Source organism: Bombyx mori, chromosome 10 (genome assembly GCF_030269925.1).
Source record: "Bombyx mori chromosome 10, ASM3026992v2".
Classification (NCBI taxonomy): domain Eukaryota; kingdom Metazoa; phylum Arthropoda; class Insecta; order Lepidoptera; family Bombycidae; genus Bombyx; species Bombyx mori.
Window position 1 is genome coordinate 9,044,462 of NC_085116.1, and position 20,140 is coordinate 9,064,601.

Sequence of the window (20,140 nt, forward strand, 5' to 3'; positions counted from 1 at the left end):
CTTTTCTTGTTTGTTTCTTGTAATGTAAATGAAGGTTCAACCACTTTATGTAGGCTTTGCAAAATTCAAAATTTTCCTTGAGTTGGTTTTATATTGTGTGTGTTTGAAATACTACGATCGAGTCCAAACTAAATTGACGATTTACCATACTCGTTTAGATTTTTTAAATTAGTACTATCAGTATCCAAACATCGAGGAGTAAAATAAAATACTCATTATTCTTGCATCGACAGTAAAACCAAAACATTCTGATTTTACGATAAAGAAAAAGAATGTCTTGATTTTGGAATAAAAACGGCCCTGCTCTTTGAATCATATGATTTTTCCGCGACAGCATTTATTGGCGTTAAGGTAGGTGTTGTGGGCTATTTATATGCTTAATCTTATCTCTAAATAATATTCTTAATACCTTGTATATATGGGTTTACTGGTGTAGGATGTCTTATGAGCCCGCAAGGGTAGATATCGCCGATTCGTAGGAAGTTATAATTTTAAGGTACGCAGAGTTATTTAGTTTGGTGTTTGAGAATACCTAAAATGAAATGGCTCTCAGTTCTTTTTAGGTTATTTAAGCTATATCTATTGTTTAAGCTATATTCGTTAGGCACTGACGTTTCTCATAAGCGCATAATCGAGAATTGAGATAGAAATTTCTATTTTTTGCTACTTGAATGGCACTTACTTACTACGAGTCGTATTCTGTATGTATTTATATCCAAATAATGTAGTAGTTTAGTTATGTATATGATTAGTCTCTTTTTTCTGCGATGCAGTCGTTCTTGGTTTAAAATGTATAAAGGGATGAGTTCTGAGTTCCGATACAATGATTTTTCTTTGAAGACGTGGGTAATGCCGACTGCAAACTGCAGGACTTTTAATTTCACTTAGGAAAACCCACCGACTGAGAGAGTATGGATCGGCGGAGTTAATTAGGCTCCCAGCACTATTCGCCCGTCCAGAACTTACAAAGCTTTTTCAGGATGTAGGGAACACGTGACCCTACCCCCAAACTGTCTATATTGTATCTACATCTATCTGTAATCATTTTTCACGGCAGAAATAGGTGGGGTGGTGGTACCTATCCGTACGGACTCTCATGATGTCCTACAATGAATTTTTATCTGTGTCAAAACGTGGACCAAATTCTTAATATTTTATTATTTTATCAGTGTCATACTTTAAGTTTATAATGGCTATTTTAAACCAAATGATATTGAGCACGTACATATCTACTAGTTTTAACAATGCTTCATAAAACGTGCTGTTCATACATACTGATATATATGTACATACATATTGCAGAAATGATTTTACATGATAGAACAAACAGACCGGTATTTTTATCAAAATTGATATTGCGATTATTATTTATAATTATAATGATAACAGGCAAAGGTTTTTAGCTACAAACAATATTTATAGATAAGGTTTCCGTTACGACTTTCATAATTAATAATCATTTGGTTCACAATTGGTAATTAACAATCACAAGGCTTCATATTCTCCTTTGAAGTAGCATGCGTGTTGGGGGATGCAATCCGGGATCTTTGCGGTAGAGGCCTTTGCTGCTGATTAATGGTGGTGTTCCGATTTTAATCCCAGCGCGGAAGGTCCAATCTTGGTGGTCCGTTCGAGGAGAATCGTCCAGGCGGCTGGCTAATCCTTCAACTGGCCTGTGGAGCGCCGGTTGACTTGCCCGTTCCTCGGGGACTGTGTTAATAGTGATTGAGGAGGCCATAGATTTTGGATAGAGACCATTTTGGATATGTCGAAGCACACGCTCGCGGTTTTCTCAGCATCGGTTGGGCGGCGCCGTGTCTTTGACGCAAATCCGACTCGTGACGCTGTATGCTCGAATTGCAGCTACTCGATCTTACATAAGCAGGTGGCGACTTGCGAAAGAGAGAGTAAAACACGTCGTCGTCAAGCTGAAAGTCGGGATCAAGATCTCGCCTGAATGTGGTCTCCCTAAGTGTTACGGATTCCCTCCGCTTAGGTAGACCTAAGAAAACGAAGTGTACGCTGGTCTACACACGTCTTGTGTACAAAGAGGAAATGTATTGTCCCCGGCGCGTAACCTGGCAAGAGTCGTTAGATGCGCATAAGTCCTTTTTTAGGTCTCTTTGGTTGTCAAGCGGGACGAGGGGAAAGACGTAGCGCCGTTCCGAGCGCGCGATTGGTGCGTCAGTCGACGTTTGCCTCCCGCACCGCGTCTACGTTCCGTTCGCTCCCGATTACACTTGCGTGTACTAAAGTTGTAGGTACCCTTTGCTTATATTGAGTTTTTGTTACGAGTTGTTATTTTTGTTTTAAATTTAGTTTTTGTTACGAGTGCTATTGTTTTAAATTTGTTTGCAATGCCAGGACCAAATACCATTTTTTCTTTAACTTTCTTCTAAACAGATACGCTTAAAAATAAATTATGGCAATAACTGTAGAATAATGCGGGCAATAAAAGTGACTATTTTTTGTTGCAATGTGCACTATGCGCGACCTTACCCCCACTACGCCACCTTGCCAACTTACGTGCCGCTGTTTATACGACGGATGATCGCACTCCTCGACTTACGCTGGTTCTGACCCTACAGAGTATTCAAGGGGTATGCGTTTGTGGGGCCGTCTAATTGGCTTTGAATAGTCCACCGACCGAGAGGCTCTACCCTCGAGCGGGTAGTGCCGACGACTGTAGGAAAACTTTTCTGTGCGGGTAGGGTGTCAGAGAGACATTTGCTCCGCGCGATGCTCCTTTAGTCCGGTCTCCATGATTAAATTGGAAGAATGAAGCTGTTCATGCGAAAATGTTTTATGCAATAACCTTTTCTATTGCAAGAGATCATCAAAGAATTTCATAAAATGATTTAATTTGAAATTTATGTCATCGTACTCACTTTCTAAATTACAGAATAATATTTGCAATCCAGTCTATGACATTTTTTTATGAAACGAGGTCGGACGATCTTCATACACACAAACAGACGCTCGTGCACACACACACACACACACACCCACGCAGAATATAAGCACTTCGTTTTTTGATTTAAGTTTGCGCATAGAAAGCGCTTCATTTTCAAATACGAGGTTCGACATGGTTTTCATATCATAAAGGCGGCTCGCCATATTTCAATTGCTGTTATTTAAATCGCTTTCTCGGAAACTTCGAATGGTTGATTGGTGGCAGCGTTCTTTATTGGCCTGCACAGGTACATATCACCATCCTTCTTGTTTCTGCCGCTAAGCAGTAAGTTCCGGTTTGAAGGGTAACTGAGGTTTTAAACTCATGTCTCATGGTAGGTGGTGGCCTTTAGGTTTTTGATGTCTATGGGCTCCGATAACCAGTTTAAGTATTAAAAAACACATAAGCAAGGTTAGGCATTTAAGTAAACAGCAATGGATTAAATAGTATGAATGCCTTTCCCTTGAGATGGCATAGAAATGTACTGATATTGAGTATTAACACATACTCCATCCTTATTCGAATCAAATTATTTTTCTAATAAGTGGTTTGAATTATCTAATATAAATTTTGTAGTTTACTCCCAAAATGGGCTGCTTATGTGGCGATATAACTCAGTAAGCTATCTGTGTATTTAGAAGTTTTTATGTAAAAAAAAATGAATAAAACTAATATAGATATAGTAGCTATACAGCCTATATCTACATCATTATTACTAATCAATACACGGGTACGGATAATTTTCCTTAAAAAAATTATGTACAATCTAAAAATATTTATTTTCAGATATCAGGTACATCGCTTGTTGTGTTTTATCTGAATATATTTGGCTAGATATTTTATGAATTGAACTTCGAATTGAATTTGATCTTACTTTAGTGTTAATAAATCTGATTATTGTTTGTAGACGCCCCTGCAGTACCTAATCTAGTCATTAATTAATATCGCACAAAGATATATATCAAAAGTTATGTTCTTTTGAAGATCATAAATTGATAAATATATAATAATATTTTAAATACCTATTCAGATTTATTTTATTTCCTGGGTGAAATAAAATGCTACATTTAATACAAATTTGAATTGAAAACCGTACTAATTACTTAATTAATAGAGGTGGAACAGAAAATCGCCAGTTTGAAAGTAGGGTTTGAAAATAATCACTTTTAAAAGAATGAAGTAATCTTAGTTGAGGAGTATAATTTTTTCATTCAGATTCCTCAATGAATTTAGTCTAAACTTAGTTAAAAGTCTAAATGGAGCCATAATACGTGTAAAAGGAAGAAAAAGAGGAAAGGAAGCACAATGGAATTTTTTTCAATTATTCTAAACGGGCAGATGAGCTCACGGTCTGCTTGCTAATGAGTGATAGAGTCTATAGATATATAGATTCCTCATTTCGTGAATGAAACACCACCTGGTATGTTGAGCTCCAAGTCTAAATTGACTTGTTCGACGGCGTATTTTATCTTGGCGATTAGACAACCTTTCGAAAGATGTTTAAATTTACTTTTTCAAATAAAACATAAATATTAAAGCATAAAGAAACAGCATTGCCTAGTATGATTCTAAAATACAGCACATTTCAAATAATATTATCTTCTTATATGTATATCAATCTTATATTCTTTGTTTTTGTGAAAAATTATATACGTATAACGTTTTTCAAATAAGATTTGACGTATTACATTAAATAGCATTCCTTTGTGAATGATTCATACGTAAGCGCACGGAAGTCATTTCATGCCACAATCAGTTTTGTTTCCGTTGCTGGAAATGAAACTAACATAACTTTTACGGTAGGCATGTTCTTTTGGCTAATTTTATTTACTGCTACATTGCTATTTTGGAATGCTAAACGACGAAAGGGAAGATGTTCCACCGAGCAGGTGATATTGCTCGGTAGACCAACGGTCCAAATGTTGTTGTTCGGAACTTGTATATATGCAAGCTTATATTGAAAATATCGTAATCGAGATTCAGGCATCTGTCATATATCTTGCGTTGTATGATGGCTACCGCCACATCACTCCCCTCCGAGACCGGAGGTCGTGTCATTTAATTATTGTTGTCTGTGCTGAGATTAGCTTGCAAGTGCGTGCCAGTGCTGCTCGAAACCTCCGGTGAGTCGAGGCTGAGCTTAAATGCTGCGTGAGTGTCGCCAGTGCTGCTCGAAGTCTGCAGTAAGTCGAGACTAAGCTTGAATGCTGCACGTGTATCGTGAGTAATCCATGGGATGCAGAGCTGCCACGCCGGAGATGTGTGAGGTCCCAAGCGTTGATGATCCGGTCGTGAGCTGCGATGGACTGTAGTGGCGTGATGAGGCAGTGTAGGTGCATGCCGTAGGACCAGGAAGCGCGGTGAGCCGGCTGCGATGGTCCTGTTGAGGCTGCGATACTAGCTTGCTGTGGGACGACTATCAATGACTTGCTTTTATCTGCGAGAAGGCGGGAATTGTGGTAGTCGAAGTTCTTGATGCGCTAATGATGAAGTGTGAAGGCTGCAATTGTTCCGTCGCAGGTTACCAGTTTGGAATGTTTAATGACGGAAGAAAAGATCTTCCACCGAGCGGGTGATATTTGCTCGGCAGACCGACGGTTCGAGTGTTGTTGAGCTATATTATTGACATGTTGATATTGACTTAATTTCAACACTTGAACTTAAAATTCATTAATTTTATTACTTGGTGTAGGATGAGTAAAGAGTGCGAACACCGGTAACTCGTAAAAACTAATAAGCCCAATATCATGATCTAGTAAAGAATATACTTATCATACCGCAAGCAAATACTCATCAAGCAAATCATCAATTTCATTTTGCCGCTTATTTTCAGAAATAAGTTTTAGGTCTTAACTATATTGTAATAAAGCCCGTTTTAATCCTTTTTTTGGGCAGAGAGCAGAACCTCACGTCTGATCTCCTCACGGGGTTAGACCGGACAGAGGGGCTCTCGCGGTGAACACTACAAATTGACTAGCGGCGATATCCCTAAGACGGGTCGTCGAGGTGAATTTGGTTTTATTTCACTTTATACCGAAAAACCTGCGAATTCTTTGTGGCATAATATACAATATATTGGGGATGTACGTGTCCTCTATAACGTCTAATGGTGTCTGTGGCAATCAAAGTTTGCTATTTACTGACTTCGGCAACCGCTTAAGGTTTGCTTTAATTGATATAACTGAGCAATACGTGAGAATACCGAGTAAACAATCTAAAGACATAAACTACAGTGTTAATACTATTACTATACAAGTTTAGCTAGCTCTTTGGAGGCCGTGATAAATATGTTTTGAATAGCTTTGCAAATTGTTTCGTCAAGGAATGAAACAGTATGTATCAAATTAGATTTTGTAAACACAGCGTTCAAATTTTATTAAATCGTGGAAATTCAATGTAAGAATTTAGTATTGTTTAGTTTAGTATTGTAAGAATGTAAAAAAAAATATTGTACGTTTTTTTGTTTAATTTGGGTTGTAATATATTTTTAAAATTAGTTAGTTTAAAGTAAGCGAGTATAATTAAACGTGAAAATTTAATGTTGCTTAATTCATAATTCGTTGCATATTGTTTTGTATACAAGATATAATTACGTTGGTTTAGTTTTGAGTCAAAGGCAAATTGTATACTGTCATTTGATTTTTGCTGTCTTTTATAACAAGAACAAAATAGTGAATGTTAATGTGTGCGTTGCAGAATTTACAAGATTAGGAGAATCTTCGAGTCATCTTTGAGTTGCTTGCGTGGGCTTGATCTGGTCGAAGACATGAACCGGCTATCCTTTCGATAAATGTTTAACTTTCGTCACAAATACAGATCTGCTGAGGAGGTTCAATGCGTCACCAGCAATGATAGGTCTGACGGTGTGGGCACAAAACCTAATCCTCATCCCGCAAAGAGGGGTGTAACCAAGTATCCTTTACTCAAAACTCGAAAACGGCAAGCGTGAAGGATTCGATAAGTTGCAGAAATACAAGGATAGGCTGAAGAGTTCAATAAAATCATATGGATTGAATTGTAAGCTGCGTGACCTCTGGACTACAGACAATAAGTATAAGAAAGAAGTATTCGTTTGATAACATGGCGTGATCTGGAAACAAAATGGGAAAAATTAACTATAAGTCTTCTTTTGTCTAATTATGTGAGAGCCTTTTATGGATGGTTAGCTCTATTAAAATTGACTCTTTAGTTCTTAGGGCAGTCTATGGTATTCGAAGCATCTTCCGCGACACCCACATTTCAAAGCCATCGATCTTGTTGCTATCGCGGTTTTCCATGCACCACGTTTCTGCTCTATAGAGGAAATATGGAAAAGACAACTGCAAATTATTATGCATTTTGGTTTTATAGCGAATGTTGCAGTTTTTCTAGATCTTCTCGAGGTTGGTCATCGCACTTTTAGCTATTGTATACAATTTGGATACACCTTTGTATAGTAGTAGACAAAAATTAAAATTAAATTACCTTCGATAAAAAATTTGTACGTGCTCTAACCTGCTTAAAACCGACTTAAATAAAGTCAAGGTAACAAGATTATTTACTGTTGCACAATAATAAATTGATACAACATTCTTAATATTTATTTATGTGTTAAGATAGATGTTTGGTTGAAAAAACATTTAAATCTCATTAACAGTAGTAATAAACAGATATTTCGCGATATTTTTATTTCATTTTATCAACAAAATGAATTCGCAAACATCTGATTTTTCAGATTGTTTTTTTTTATCACACCTACTTAAATAAGTATGACCATAATCTTAATCCTCAATTTTTTCTAATCACCTATTTGATTCATTTCTTTCGGTGTTTTTGCACTAAAATATAATTATCTACTATTAAAATGGTGACGAAACTGACGAGGGGAGGGGATGTCTAGTTACGTTTGTAGTTACGTAGTTATGTTCGTAGGTTGATTAATCGAGCGCGCAATATTAGATTAGACCCAGGAAGGCTCTTCATCGGTCTGAGCCAGGTACCGACTGACTGATCGGCATGGATGCTTGGGAAGCTCCGGATAGGAGCTGACCCAACAGCAGAGTGCCATTGCAGTAATGCGACTTGGAGACGGCGGAGCATAGGCTTGCGGTTTGCACTGCATTTTTTTTTCCTACCTAGGCTAATAGCCTTGAGAAGCTATTTCAGCGTAACCTTAGCTAGTAGGTAGAGCTCACGGGGCTCAAACCGGAGTGATGCTAACACTGACCCTAGCAAGAGCAGTGCTTCGCAGAATCTACTACCGGATCGGAAACGCGACCCACTGAGAAGATTCGGCGATAAACTCAGTGGGTTGTGTCTGTGGGATAATTCGCTTGTCGAGCCCTTCGTCGCAAGCGACGGGTTCGACGAGGACGGTGACCGGTGCTTGTGGTACCTAAAGGCACCGTTAATGGATCGGGGCACTGCATGCGAAGAGTCTTGTCTTTCTTGTACAAATCAACATGTCGCTGCCGATTATTAGGTGGCTGTGATGCTTGGCAGCGTCATTACGTCTCTCGGGCTGAGCCCCAGTGAGCTCGCCACCAGTGACGGAAAAGTCAGACTACTGTCTGAAAAAAAAAAACACCGGACTATTTGTGACTTTAAACATTCACACTCTGTGCATGGTAGAAAACGCGTCTATTAGAAAGAGTATGTAAATCGCTAATGCAGAGATGCAAAATCGTTCAGACTAAAACGGGCAGATTCTTCGTAGGATAATTGTAAAAAAGCTCATTGCGGCAGATAACAATGTATCATTAATAATCATTGAACATCTAAATCAGATATGAAATGATTAGCAATCGCAGCTACCCATTACCAATAATAATTCGGGGCTCCTGTATCGGCAATCTTTAATTGTTTTACGTCACGGAAATGAATACGGTTCCCAGAAATGTTTTTCTGTACACAAAGACTTGATAAAATCTATAATATTATATGCACATTCTTTTTTATATATTTTTTTACCGCGATTGAGAATTTCAAAACGTCAAAGTCCTAATAATAAATTATCACACCGATTTTTTCGAATATAACCATCTTAAAATTGAGGAATACGTTTGTTTAGAAACTGTTGAAATTTATGTAAAGTGACGATTCAGAGCGGAAATGCGTCTTTGATAGCTTGACGTCTGAAGGTCTATGATAAAATTAATGTTATCGATTGATAACAGCTAATTAATAATAATTATCGTGCACATCGATTAACATGAAACACCTACAATAGGGATGCGCTAATCGGTCACGTATTTATTGACTACATACTTGAAATCGAAACGGATGTCAATGATTTTGTTAATAAAAAAGTGCAATCGACCTTCTAGCAGTTTTCCTTTAACAGAAATATTTTTTTAAATGTAACAGTACAATCATTTACTAATATTTGTATGAGCCTGTGCATAAACATCATCTACCTAGTTCAGCCATAAGTTCTGTTACAAATGAAAATGCTTTTTTTCAATAATGTAGTAATGTAATATTATTAAAACTTATACCTGTATATTTATTAAAGTCTCAGCTAAAAACGAAAAAAATATTCTATCCGAAATTGCCACCTTTGATTTTTATACAGGCTTTTAAGCTGTTAGGCCACGAATCTAAGAACGTACACACTGTTTCCAAGGGAAATTTCGCCACTGCTAGCTCCAAAGATTTTTTAGACTCAATGTCGCCTTGTCGTTTAGAGCAGATCATGTCCTCTGAAACTGACCTTAACTTGAAGTCTAAAGGGTTGAGGTCTGGGCTAGATGAAGGCCAGTCTTGCAGAGTCCTGCTGGAAAGTCCACGGTATATTTTTAAATAGGGTATTGCTGCGAGGTTTCACAACATGATCCAACACTGTATCTTGATACGCTTTTACTGAAGTTTTCACTCCTTTTTCACAAAAATATAGTTTTGTTACTCCTTGATAAGTCACGCCTCACCAAACCATCACTGACGCAGGTTGATGTCCACGTTGTACCTTTCCGACCACTTGAGCAACTTCTTTAGAACTGTGAGCGTACACTTTACCATTTTGCTTATTGTAGTGTTTTTCAAGTGTGAATTTTTTAAGAGAATATTTCTGTGCCTTTCACCTGCGTAACGCGACAGAAGGCGTTTTGATCGATCCATTCACTTTAATTGTAAAGATTGATTTAGGGCATGTCCTGTATATCGACGACAAGCACCGAGTTTCAAGTCTTATTTTTTAATACGCGACAGAGTACTGGCGGGAATCTTCATTTCTCGCGATAAGATTTTTTGCTTCCTAATGGGGTTTCGACGAATTCTGGCTTTAACATCATTAACAGCCTTTGTAGTTCTAACAGCACATAGGCGCCCCGATCTTTTCTGGTCTTCGACCGACGAAGTATTGTATCTGTTAATAGTACGATAAACGAACATACGGCTGATTAAAGCTTTTAAAGTGCCTGGAATATGACCGACGGCTCCATGCCCACTTAACTGCCTGGAATATGACCGACGGCTCCATACCCAGTTTGTGCAAGGCGATCACTATATTTTCTTTAACACCCCATTCCATATTGTAATTTGATAATGAAAAAATATGTGAAATGGGGCAAAATTAAAAGAAGTTTTTATGTTTTATATTTATATATTTTGTACGTACCTATACGTGTTCCAAATTCAAAACAATTAAAAAATTGAAAAAAAGAAAAGTATTTACGTAACAGTATTTATGGCCAGACTAGTTACAATAATTATATCAATAAGACAGCCATAAATCTAGTTGTGTGGTATCGGTCTAGAACAGCACCACCCCATCTCTTCTCGTGGTTTTTTTATGTTTGAGAATTTGCTGGTGGCCCAGAGGCCTTTCCAGTTTTACCAGGGTAGTACGTACGTAGGGTACGTACTCGACAAGGGTAGGTGTCGAGCAAAGGCTCAGTCAGGAGGGAGGGGTTACCCGGGCCTCGCTCCTAGTGCAAGAGCTAAAGTGTCTAGTGCAAGGGTTATTGGATCTGATGGATCTGTAAGGACGTGTCTAGAGCGTCGACGGTGACTGGCACCTGCGTGATCAAGATTCGGGGAGCAATCAGCGGCGGCAACGATAAAGCGATTATCATGACGCATAACCTTATCGAAGTATCGTTCCGACGCTGACTTCATCTGTTCCCGGATTGATCGAGGCCCAGGTCGTCGTGTAGGTCGACGCTCCTCACGAACCACGGAGCTCCGACGGCTAGCCTGCAAAAGCGGGATTGTAGGGATTGGAGGGTGTCTATGTGTGTGGGGGCCGCGTGAGCGAACATCACACTCGCGTAAGTCATGACGAGCCATATGCAAGTTTTGTAAAGTGTCACCTTTTTCCGAAGGGACATTATATTCCGCTTACAGATCATGGGGTAGAGTCTGCCGAGAAGAAACGCGGCACGGTCGCGGACGGATATTATATGGGGACGGAATGTCATGGATGCATCTAGGCTGACACCCAGGTACTTGACCTTCCTGGCCCAGGGTATGGGTTGGCCGAGGAGGGTAATCGGGGGTGTGAGATTGCTCCCTTTGAAATAACCCTGCTGTGCTTTTCGCTGGGTTGATTGATGTCTATGTGCAATTTTCGGAACCATTGTCCCAGGGTTAACGCTGTGCTCTGGAGCTTCCTCGCGATTAGGGACTTGTTTTTACTCGAGTAGTAAACGGTCGTGTCGTCGGCGAATAAGGCTAACTGGGTCGGCGGCGACCGGGGAATGTCGTTTATAGATAAATTAAATAGAAGCGGCGATCGTGGGTATTGTAGAAGGCGACTAATGGGGCACCAGAGAATAGGTAACAATATGCTCTGAGTATTATATTATACCAGCGTACTGAGATCACCAACTGAAATTTACTAGTAGTGGTAGGTAGAGTTTTGAAGTCGTCATGGCCTAAAGGATAAGACGTCCGGTGTATTCGTATATAGCGATGCAACGGTGTTCGAATCCCGCAGGCGGGTACCAATTTTTCTAATGAAATACGTACTTACGTAGTAATTCACTAGTGGTAGGACCTCTTGTGAGTCCGCACGGGTAGGTCTCACCGCCCCGCTTATTTCTGCCGTGAAGCAGTAATGCGTTTCGGTTAGAAGGGTGGGGCAGCCGTTGTAACTATACTGAGACCTTAGAACTTATATCTCAAGGTGTGTGACGCATTTACGTTGTAGATGTCTATGGGTTCCAGTAACCACTTAATACCAGGTGGGCTGTGAGCTCGTCCACACATCTAGGCAATAAAAAAAAACGTATTGTTTAAATCTAATACTATTGAGAGTTTGACACATATGCTTACAACAATTATATTATATTATCGTATATTGAAATTAAGTTTAATTGGGTGGGGACTTCTTAATTAAAAAATATATTAATTCATGTTATAATTCAATACAATTTCCTAGGGAGCACGTTAAGAGGACCTATTGCCTGAACCCACATAATGTGGGGTAAGGGCGAAATGTAGAAGAAGAATTGTGGGTTGTTGATCAAGACCAGTTGCTCAAGCGTTTCAGTTTGATAATTAAATTATTCGTTATTTAAATGCAACTAATACTTCAAACTGCTGTTTACTAGCTTCAGTAATCACGCTAACCATGATATCCTCTACTGGAAAAAACGCCGCAGATTGGAGATAAATGAGAGCTTAGATAGTTTATTTGCTTTTTGATCACAAATCTTTAGGAATTAATAATTAATTTGATAAATCTTTTTTTTTTCAAATGGTTTACTGATTTTCTTTTTTTTTTTTCAGAGTACGTGATTCCCATTCTACAACAATTAAAAAAATGGACCAGGTTAGAGGCAGTGTGTTATGGTTAGAAAAAGGTATGATTTTGTTCGAATCTTTTGAAAAGATGATTAGAATGATTTATATATTTTATTATCTTTAAGATTGCAAATATAAACACTTTATCATAATTCTGTTTTTCGAATACGATAAATAAGAAAGGATTCCCCTCAGCGTGTATAAATCAGTATGATGTACTAAGTAAAGTAAGTAAAAATGTGATAGCTTAATCCAGTGCCGTTGAGGACCATTCTTGGAATTTTGTATTTAATTGAACGTTTTCAATGTTATCATGAATATACGTAATAATATATTATATAATAATAAAACGCAGACTGCGGCGTGTACACCTATGTAAGTAAAGAAGATTATTCTGAAGTCGTCGTGGCCTAAATTATTATTTATTTTAAAGTGATAGTATTGAAAAATTAGACTTATTCATAATCCTAGTCTTGTTTTGTATCAAATAAACAATTCAGGTTAAGATCAGTCTCTTTTTATTTTTACAATTTAATTACATCTGGGTTTTGATATTCGTTCCAACATATACATATATACATACATATAACCAGTCTGGCCATAAATACTATTTATTACATAGGTAGCTTTACTTAACTTTTCTTTTTTTTACTTTTTAGTTATTTTGAATTTGGAACACGTATTAACGTTTAAAAACTTCTTTCGATTTTGTGCCATTGCACATATTTTTCGTGTTCATTATCAAATGACAATATGGAATGGGGTGTTAAAGAAAATAGGATTGCGGTGATCGCTTTGCATGAAGTGGGTATGGAGCCGTCGGTCATATTCCAGACACTTCAAAAGCTTGGTATCAGATTTATGTTCGTATATCGTACTATCAACATAAACAACAATACTTCGTCTCTTCGTCGAAGATCAGAAAAGATTAGGGCGGCTGCGTGCTTTTAGAATTACAAAGGCTGTTAATGATGCTAAAACCAGAATTCGTCGAAACCACATTAGGAAGCAAAAAATCTTATCGCGAGAAATGAAGATTCCCGCTAGGACTCTGTCGCATATTAAAAAACAAGACTTGAAGCTCGCTGCTTGTCGTCGATATACAGAACATGCCCTAAATCAATCTTTACAATTAAAGAGAGTGGATTGATAAAAACGCCTTCTGTCGCGATACGCAGGTGAACGGCACACAAATATCCTCTTTACCGATGAAAAAAAATTCCCTATTGAAGAAAACTACAATAAGCAAAATGGTAAAGTGTACGATCACATTTCTAAAGAAGTTGCTCAAGTGGCCGGAAAGGTACAACGTGGTCATCATCCTGCGTCAGTGATGGTTTGGTGGAGTGTGTCTTATCAAGGAGTCACAAAACTATATTTTTGTGAAAAAGGAGTGAAAACTTCAGCAAAAGCGTATAAAGATACAGTCTTGGATCATGTTGTGAAACCTCTCAGCAATACACTATTTAAAAATATACCGTGGACTTTCCAGCAGGACTCTGCACCTGGTCACAAGGCACGAACTACCCAAGCGTGAAGGAAACCAACTTCCGGACTTTATAAGAACTGAAGACTGGCCCTCATCTAGCTCAGACCTCAACCCTTTAGACTTCAAATTATGGTCAGTTTTAGAGAACACGCCCTGTTATTAACGACACGGCGACATTGAGTCTCTTAAAAATCTCTGGAGCAAGCAGTGGCGAAATTTCTCTTGGAAACAGTGCGTAAATTCATGGCCAAGCAGGGCTGTATAAAATCCAAAGGTGGTAATTTCGAATAGTTTTTTTTTTGTTGAGACTAATAAATAAATGGGTATACATTTTAATAATATTACATTATATCATTTAAAAAATGCATTTTCATTTGTAACAGAACTTATGGCTGGACTAGGTACATGTAGGTATATCATTTTTGCAATCGGGGAAGTTGGCCACGTTCTTCCATACGCGAGCTTGAGGAAAAATATTCAATACCTATGTAGGCATTATAAATTTATACACTTGTTTAAGTGTGTGTTAACACATCATTATTATTGCTATCATCGAAATAATAAAGATTCACCCTTATCATTACAAAATATATTACTGGAAATATTGCATAGTACAAATCTCATTAAGGTCACTTAGGTTTGAAAAAGTTTGTCCTGGAATCCTGGTATTGGTGGCGTCTTGTGTGTGACCTTCAGGAGTAGGTACCACCAACCCACCTATTTTTGCCATGAAGCAATTATGCGTTTCGGGTTGAAAAGTGGGGCAGCCGTTGTACTAGAAAATCGAGACTTACTCATGTGTGGCGGTTTTAACGTAGTTCAAGTCTATGAGTTCCGATAAACATTTAAAACCAGGTGAGCCGTGAGCTTATCTAAACATCTTAAGTAATAAAAAAAGAAAAAAAGCAACAGAAATTTTTTCACGAAGTAATTTGAAATTAATTTCAGAGTTGTCTGCTGATACAGCGGATCCCAAGCTATCGATTTCCGAGGAGGTCGTGATAACAGAAGAAGTTCCCACGTTGACGGTAGCAGCTATTGTTGGATTCACCGTTGTTATGATCGTCGCTATAGTTGTTGTCTTCGTCTTGGGAATACTTATTGATTGCAGACAACAGTAAGTTTGATTACTGACACATTTGTTAAAATAGTAGATAAATTTAATTAAAGCACGAAGATTTTTTTTTGGATCGGGGTCGGCAGTCTAGCATACAGCTCACCTGATGGTGAGTGGTTACCGTCGCCCATGGACTTCAGCAATGCCAGGTGCAGAGCCAAGCCGCTGCCTACCGTTCAAGTTTTAGAGAGAAAGTATTACTGGTGGCCCGAAGGCCTTTCCAGTTTCATCAGAACTGGTGGGCGAGCAAAGGCTCAGTCAGGAGGGGCGGGATTTGCTAACGGGATTGCTAACGAGGGGTGGGATAAGCTGCCACAGCACCTCCGAAGGAGACGTAACAGCTCAATGGCAGCTGATTCGCGGACTCATCTACTACCGGATGGGAATCGGGACCCACTGAGAAGATCCGGCGAGAAACTCAGTGGGTTTATGTATGGATTAGGTTCCAGGTACCGTTTTCAGAGTCGCGATGCAACTCTGCCGGTGTTCGAATCCCACAGGCAGCTATCAATTTATCCAATGAAATACGTACTTTAACAACGTTCACGATTGATTTCCACAGTGAAGGAACAACATAATAACATAATGTTACCCCGGTTTTAACGGTTGAAACAGTTTTAACCCGCATTTTTATTTACGTAATTATTGGTTGTAAGACATCTTGTGAGTCCGTACTGGTAGGTTCCATCCACCACCCTGCCTATTTCTGCCGTGAAGCAGCTTATTCATTTTGGTTTTCGGCTCATCTACTCACAAGCCTACGTTGTTTTTTTTTTTTAATTATACGTTACATTAATGTCAATTATATTTTTATCATTGATCGTACTTTCTACATTTAGCCAGTGACGTATTTTAAAAATCGATCACAAAACAATGGCGCTAGTTTTTATCTTAGTTTTTAATCAACTCTACCTTATGATTGATAATGTTTTGCTTAATTGTTTATGAATCATTAAAATTTTCTAAACACATGTTTATTATTTGTTAAATCATGTTTTGTCAGATGTAATAAATTTATATAGATATATCGTTTAGGTTACTTTTGAAATTTAACTAAGTTCAGGAATATAAAATAAGATGATCAGTAATTTTCATATTTGGTTGTTTTAATTGTAGTATTTTAGAAAAAATATTGTTATATGGTATGAGGAAACAATGGTACAACTTAGCTCTTTTGTGTGCAACTTTGAACACGAATTTGGTATATAGTGCACAAACGTTCGTGTTGAAGCCGAGTTAAATGATAATTATGGGTGCTACGGGTGAAATAAAACCAACATTACGCTACGCATCGCCACGCTTCTATTTCGTACCGCTAACAAAGGGGCGCTATAAACGCGGCATTAATTTTTAATTTACTTAATTTCATGAAACTGATTTATCTTTTGAAAATATTAGGTACGTACTGATTACCGACGTAATGTGATTATTGGCTGTAATTCGTGGAAAGGTGGTATCGCATTTTATGTATGCAGTCTTAAAATGATAACCAATTAGGTATCTTCTGAATTACGACTTTCAAAAGCCAATGTATTCGATTTTCTTTTGTATTTTAAATTTTTAGGACCCTGAACATATTTACTTCTTCTTGCCTTTAATTCAGTTAAACTGTGTACATTAAAAATTTTAAAGAAGATTCTAAAAGTATATAATAATATAGTAAAGTATTAAAATTTTAGTAGTACGTTTGTGTCCGTAGTTTTTAAAATTAGAATTAGTTGATTCTTGTACAAATAATATTGTGTTTCTTAATAAAACCATTCACGGTTGCTTGGTCGAGGGCGTTCGCTCGACATTTTAGGGTCGGGTTCGTGCACTGCGTTCCCGCGCTCCCGTGCGGACCGCGTGCTTTATGCCGGCCACTCAAAGGGGGGGCCGTCAAACATTCATTCGCAAACTTAGCGGCTCTGCAAATGGGTTCGGTACTCAATTTGCGAACCCGTTTGCGCTTCCTCCTACACTTGTTTACGAATGTCTCACGAATTTCTCCTCCTTTTTAATTCGTCAATAGAACATTGAAGAGAAAAAGAGTTTTGAATTCTTTCCCAGACATCATTAACAGCCATGCTGTTTTTATGGGATTTCTTTTGATGAAGATACGCTACACAGTAGACGTCACGATCTATGAAAATAGCGAAACATCCGTTGCCTTCGCAATCCTGGGCGCAACTGGTCACACGAATGTGTGGGAGACTACGCGAAGGATCGCGGTTCGCGCGATTTGATGTCTGTTAAAAAACCGACACAGCTTGGAAAACCACGAATGCAGCGAAAACTTTGCATAATCATTTGCAAATGTCGTCTTACACTTGCGGGTTTGCGTATTCGTGCGAATGTGAGTGACCGGTATTAGAGTCTAGCACAGTGTTGCCAGCTCAGTGGAATTTGTACTAGATCTGCTGATTTAGATTTACCTTTTACCGCACCAATTTTAATTTTAGTGGATAGTGATTTTTTCTAGTAGCTTCGTTACTTCAGTCAGTGGTGAGGTACCAAACTCACCACTAGCACGATTTACATATTAATTCAGAAATCTCGAATTCATTGTTAAAGAAACATATAACTGGTTCAGCCTTTTTTTGTCGAGGCAAGCTGCCTACATAGAACTATACAAACTTATCAATGACGATCATGATCCGTTAGAAATTGTACAATTTTGTCAAACTATATGGTTATTTATAGAGTCCGCAGTTGCATGCATTTACACACAATAGTTGGAGCTGAAAACACACTTAAATGTCGCCAAATTTAAAGATATTACAACAGAATTGCTGTAATATCTTTAAGATATTCAGAATGATGAAGAATGTATTCAGATGACGTCAATTATTCGTGACATTGCATTTATGTAACCAATTCTCACTGATGCTAACAGAGTTAATAAATTATTTGAATAAAAAAGAAAAAGATAAGACACAGTATATGATGTATTGACAAATTCAATTGATATACTTATTGCCAAAATAGCATTGCCTACCCAGAAAGTAGATGTTTTTACGCAATTAGACAAATGTTATTTGGGGTACAGATTCGAATCACACATGTTAATGATGAAAGAAAAAGGACTTCTATCGAAAGAAGGGGAAATAATATGTAATTATCCAGTACATTGTACATTTGATTCGTGTACTGAAAAACATGTTCGCGCTTCAAGCGAGCGAGGACCAAAGACCGATGGTGCTAGGTCAAAACTCACAAGTTTTTTTATTTTTTTTTATTGTTTAGATGTGTGGACGAACTCACAGCCCACCTGGTGTTAAGTGGTTACTGGAGCCCATAGACATCTACAACGTAAATGCGCCACACACCTTGAGATATAGTTCTAAGGTCTCAGTATTGTCACAACGGCTGCCCCACCCTTCAAACCGAAACGCATTACTGCTTTACGACTGAAATAGGCGGGGCGGTGGTACCTGCCCGTGCGGACTCAAAAGAGGTCCTAAGACCAGTAAGTTGTCATCACGGTAGAGGTGTATTTTATTCAATTTTATGTCTTTTTTTCTTTTCTTTTTTTATTGCCTTATGAGCCCTACGGCCCACCTGATGGTAAGTGGTTACAGTCGCCCATGGACTTCAGCAATGCCAGGAGCAGAGCCAAGCCGCTGCCTACTACATGTTTTTTATGAAATATATTTTATTATTTTAACATAATCACATATTACATTAATGTGCATAGTAATTGTTGCTGTATTATGCAATTCTGTTAATTATTTTACAGAAAAAATGACAGTTTTTTGACACTGTCGAAATGAAACGTGAAATGACGCATTTTTTTATAGCGTCTTTTTGTCAGTCTAGAATTAAATATCTTTATAAATTAGATTAAATATAACAGTAATAAAATTAATCGTGTTCTATTTTCGTTATATGAATATCCGAAAAATATCCTAAATCGAATCAAAGCCATCTCACTTTCCACACGGTCTGGTCTGCCCTTCCCCTAGATTGTATATAAAAAACCGGCGGCGCGGAGGGAGAGTCCTCGCCAGCTGCTCAAGCCGAAGCTGTGGAGCAGAGTATGAGTGACTGTGCTTCCGCACGCAAAGGCGCAAGGGCTACTCCTGCCGCAACGCCGGAGATAAGGCAGACTCAAACTGGGGAGGAGAGGGAAGCCCCCTCCGAGTTTGACTAAATAGTGCTATTCTAACCTAAAAACACTAGCCATGGAAATCTTCATAACGTGGGGTTAGGCGGAGTGGAATATTCACCAGACCGGTGACTCGCTTGACGCTACTACCACAGGATAGTAATGTCACTGAAGTGACACTGGGCGGAGATTTGTAGACGACGCGCCTCGCGGTACAAGTCGTAGTTTTTAGAATTAGAATTAGTTTGATTCTTGTACAAATAATATTGTGTTTCATAATAAAACCATTTAAGGTTGCTTGCGCGTGCGTCAGTGAGTAAGTTACCTACGTCATCGCCGGGTCGGGTTCGTGCATAGCGTTCTCGTGCTCCCGCGCGGACTCCGCCCTTCTAGCGAGGCAGCGTCAGTCACATAGATAAGACATATTATATAGTCGGCCTTAAATATTAAGTGTATAATCTATGTAGTCGGCTAAGACTACCTGAAGCGATTGCACGCGCCAAAACTGCACGCACGCAACATTCAGGCGCGCGTTTTTCATTTATTCAACAAAATCTGCTTTATTTAATCAGTAACACCCCCTCCTACCTGCATCCTCCATAACGCCCTTCGAAGGCACATGGAATTTTTAAGCAAAGCTCTCCCTTCATTCATTGTTAATAAATTAATCATGATAGGCTAAGTTTACGCTTGAATCACGCTCATATTGTTATCGGAATTTTAGAAAGAATTGTTTTTAACAAAACTCTAATAATGATAATGGAAGTAGGT

The 20,140-nt window shown here is 38.4% G+C and overlaps 1 protein-coding gene across 2 annotated transcripts in view; it reads left to right on the forward strand.

The window, feature by feature from the left end:
- The window catches only part of LOC101742586 (uncharacterized), a 22,121-nt gene continuing 1,981 nt past the window's right edge, over positions 1–20,140 (forward strand). Inside the window, exons 1-3 of one of the 2 annotated variants that reach the window (XM_012689279.4) lie at positions 1–351; positions 12,662–12,735; positions 15,114–15,282. In XM_012689279.4, coding sequence (XP_012544733.1) covers positions 317–351; positions 12,662–12,735; positions 15,114–15,282 — 278 coding nt within the window. In that variant the 5' untranslated portion in view covers positions 1–316. Of the gene's footprint in view, positions 352–2,131; positions 2,258–12,661; positions 12,736–15,113; positions 15,283–20,140 lie in introns of those variants that run through there. The other variant, XM_004924806.4, reaches the window with a different exon arrangement.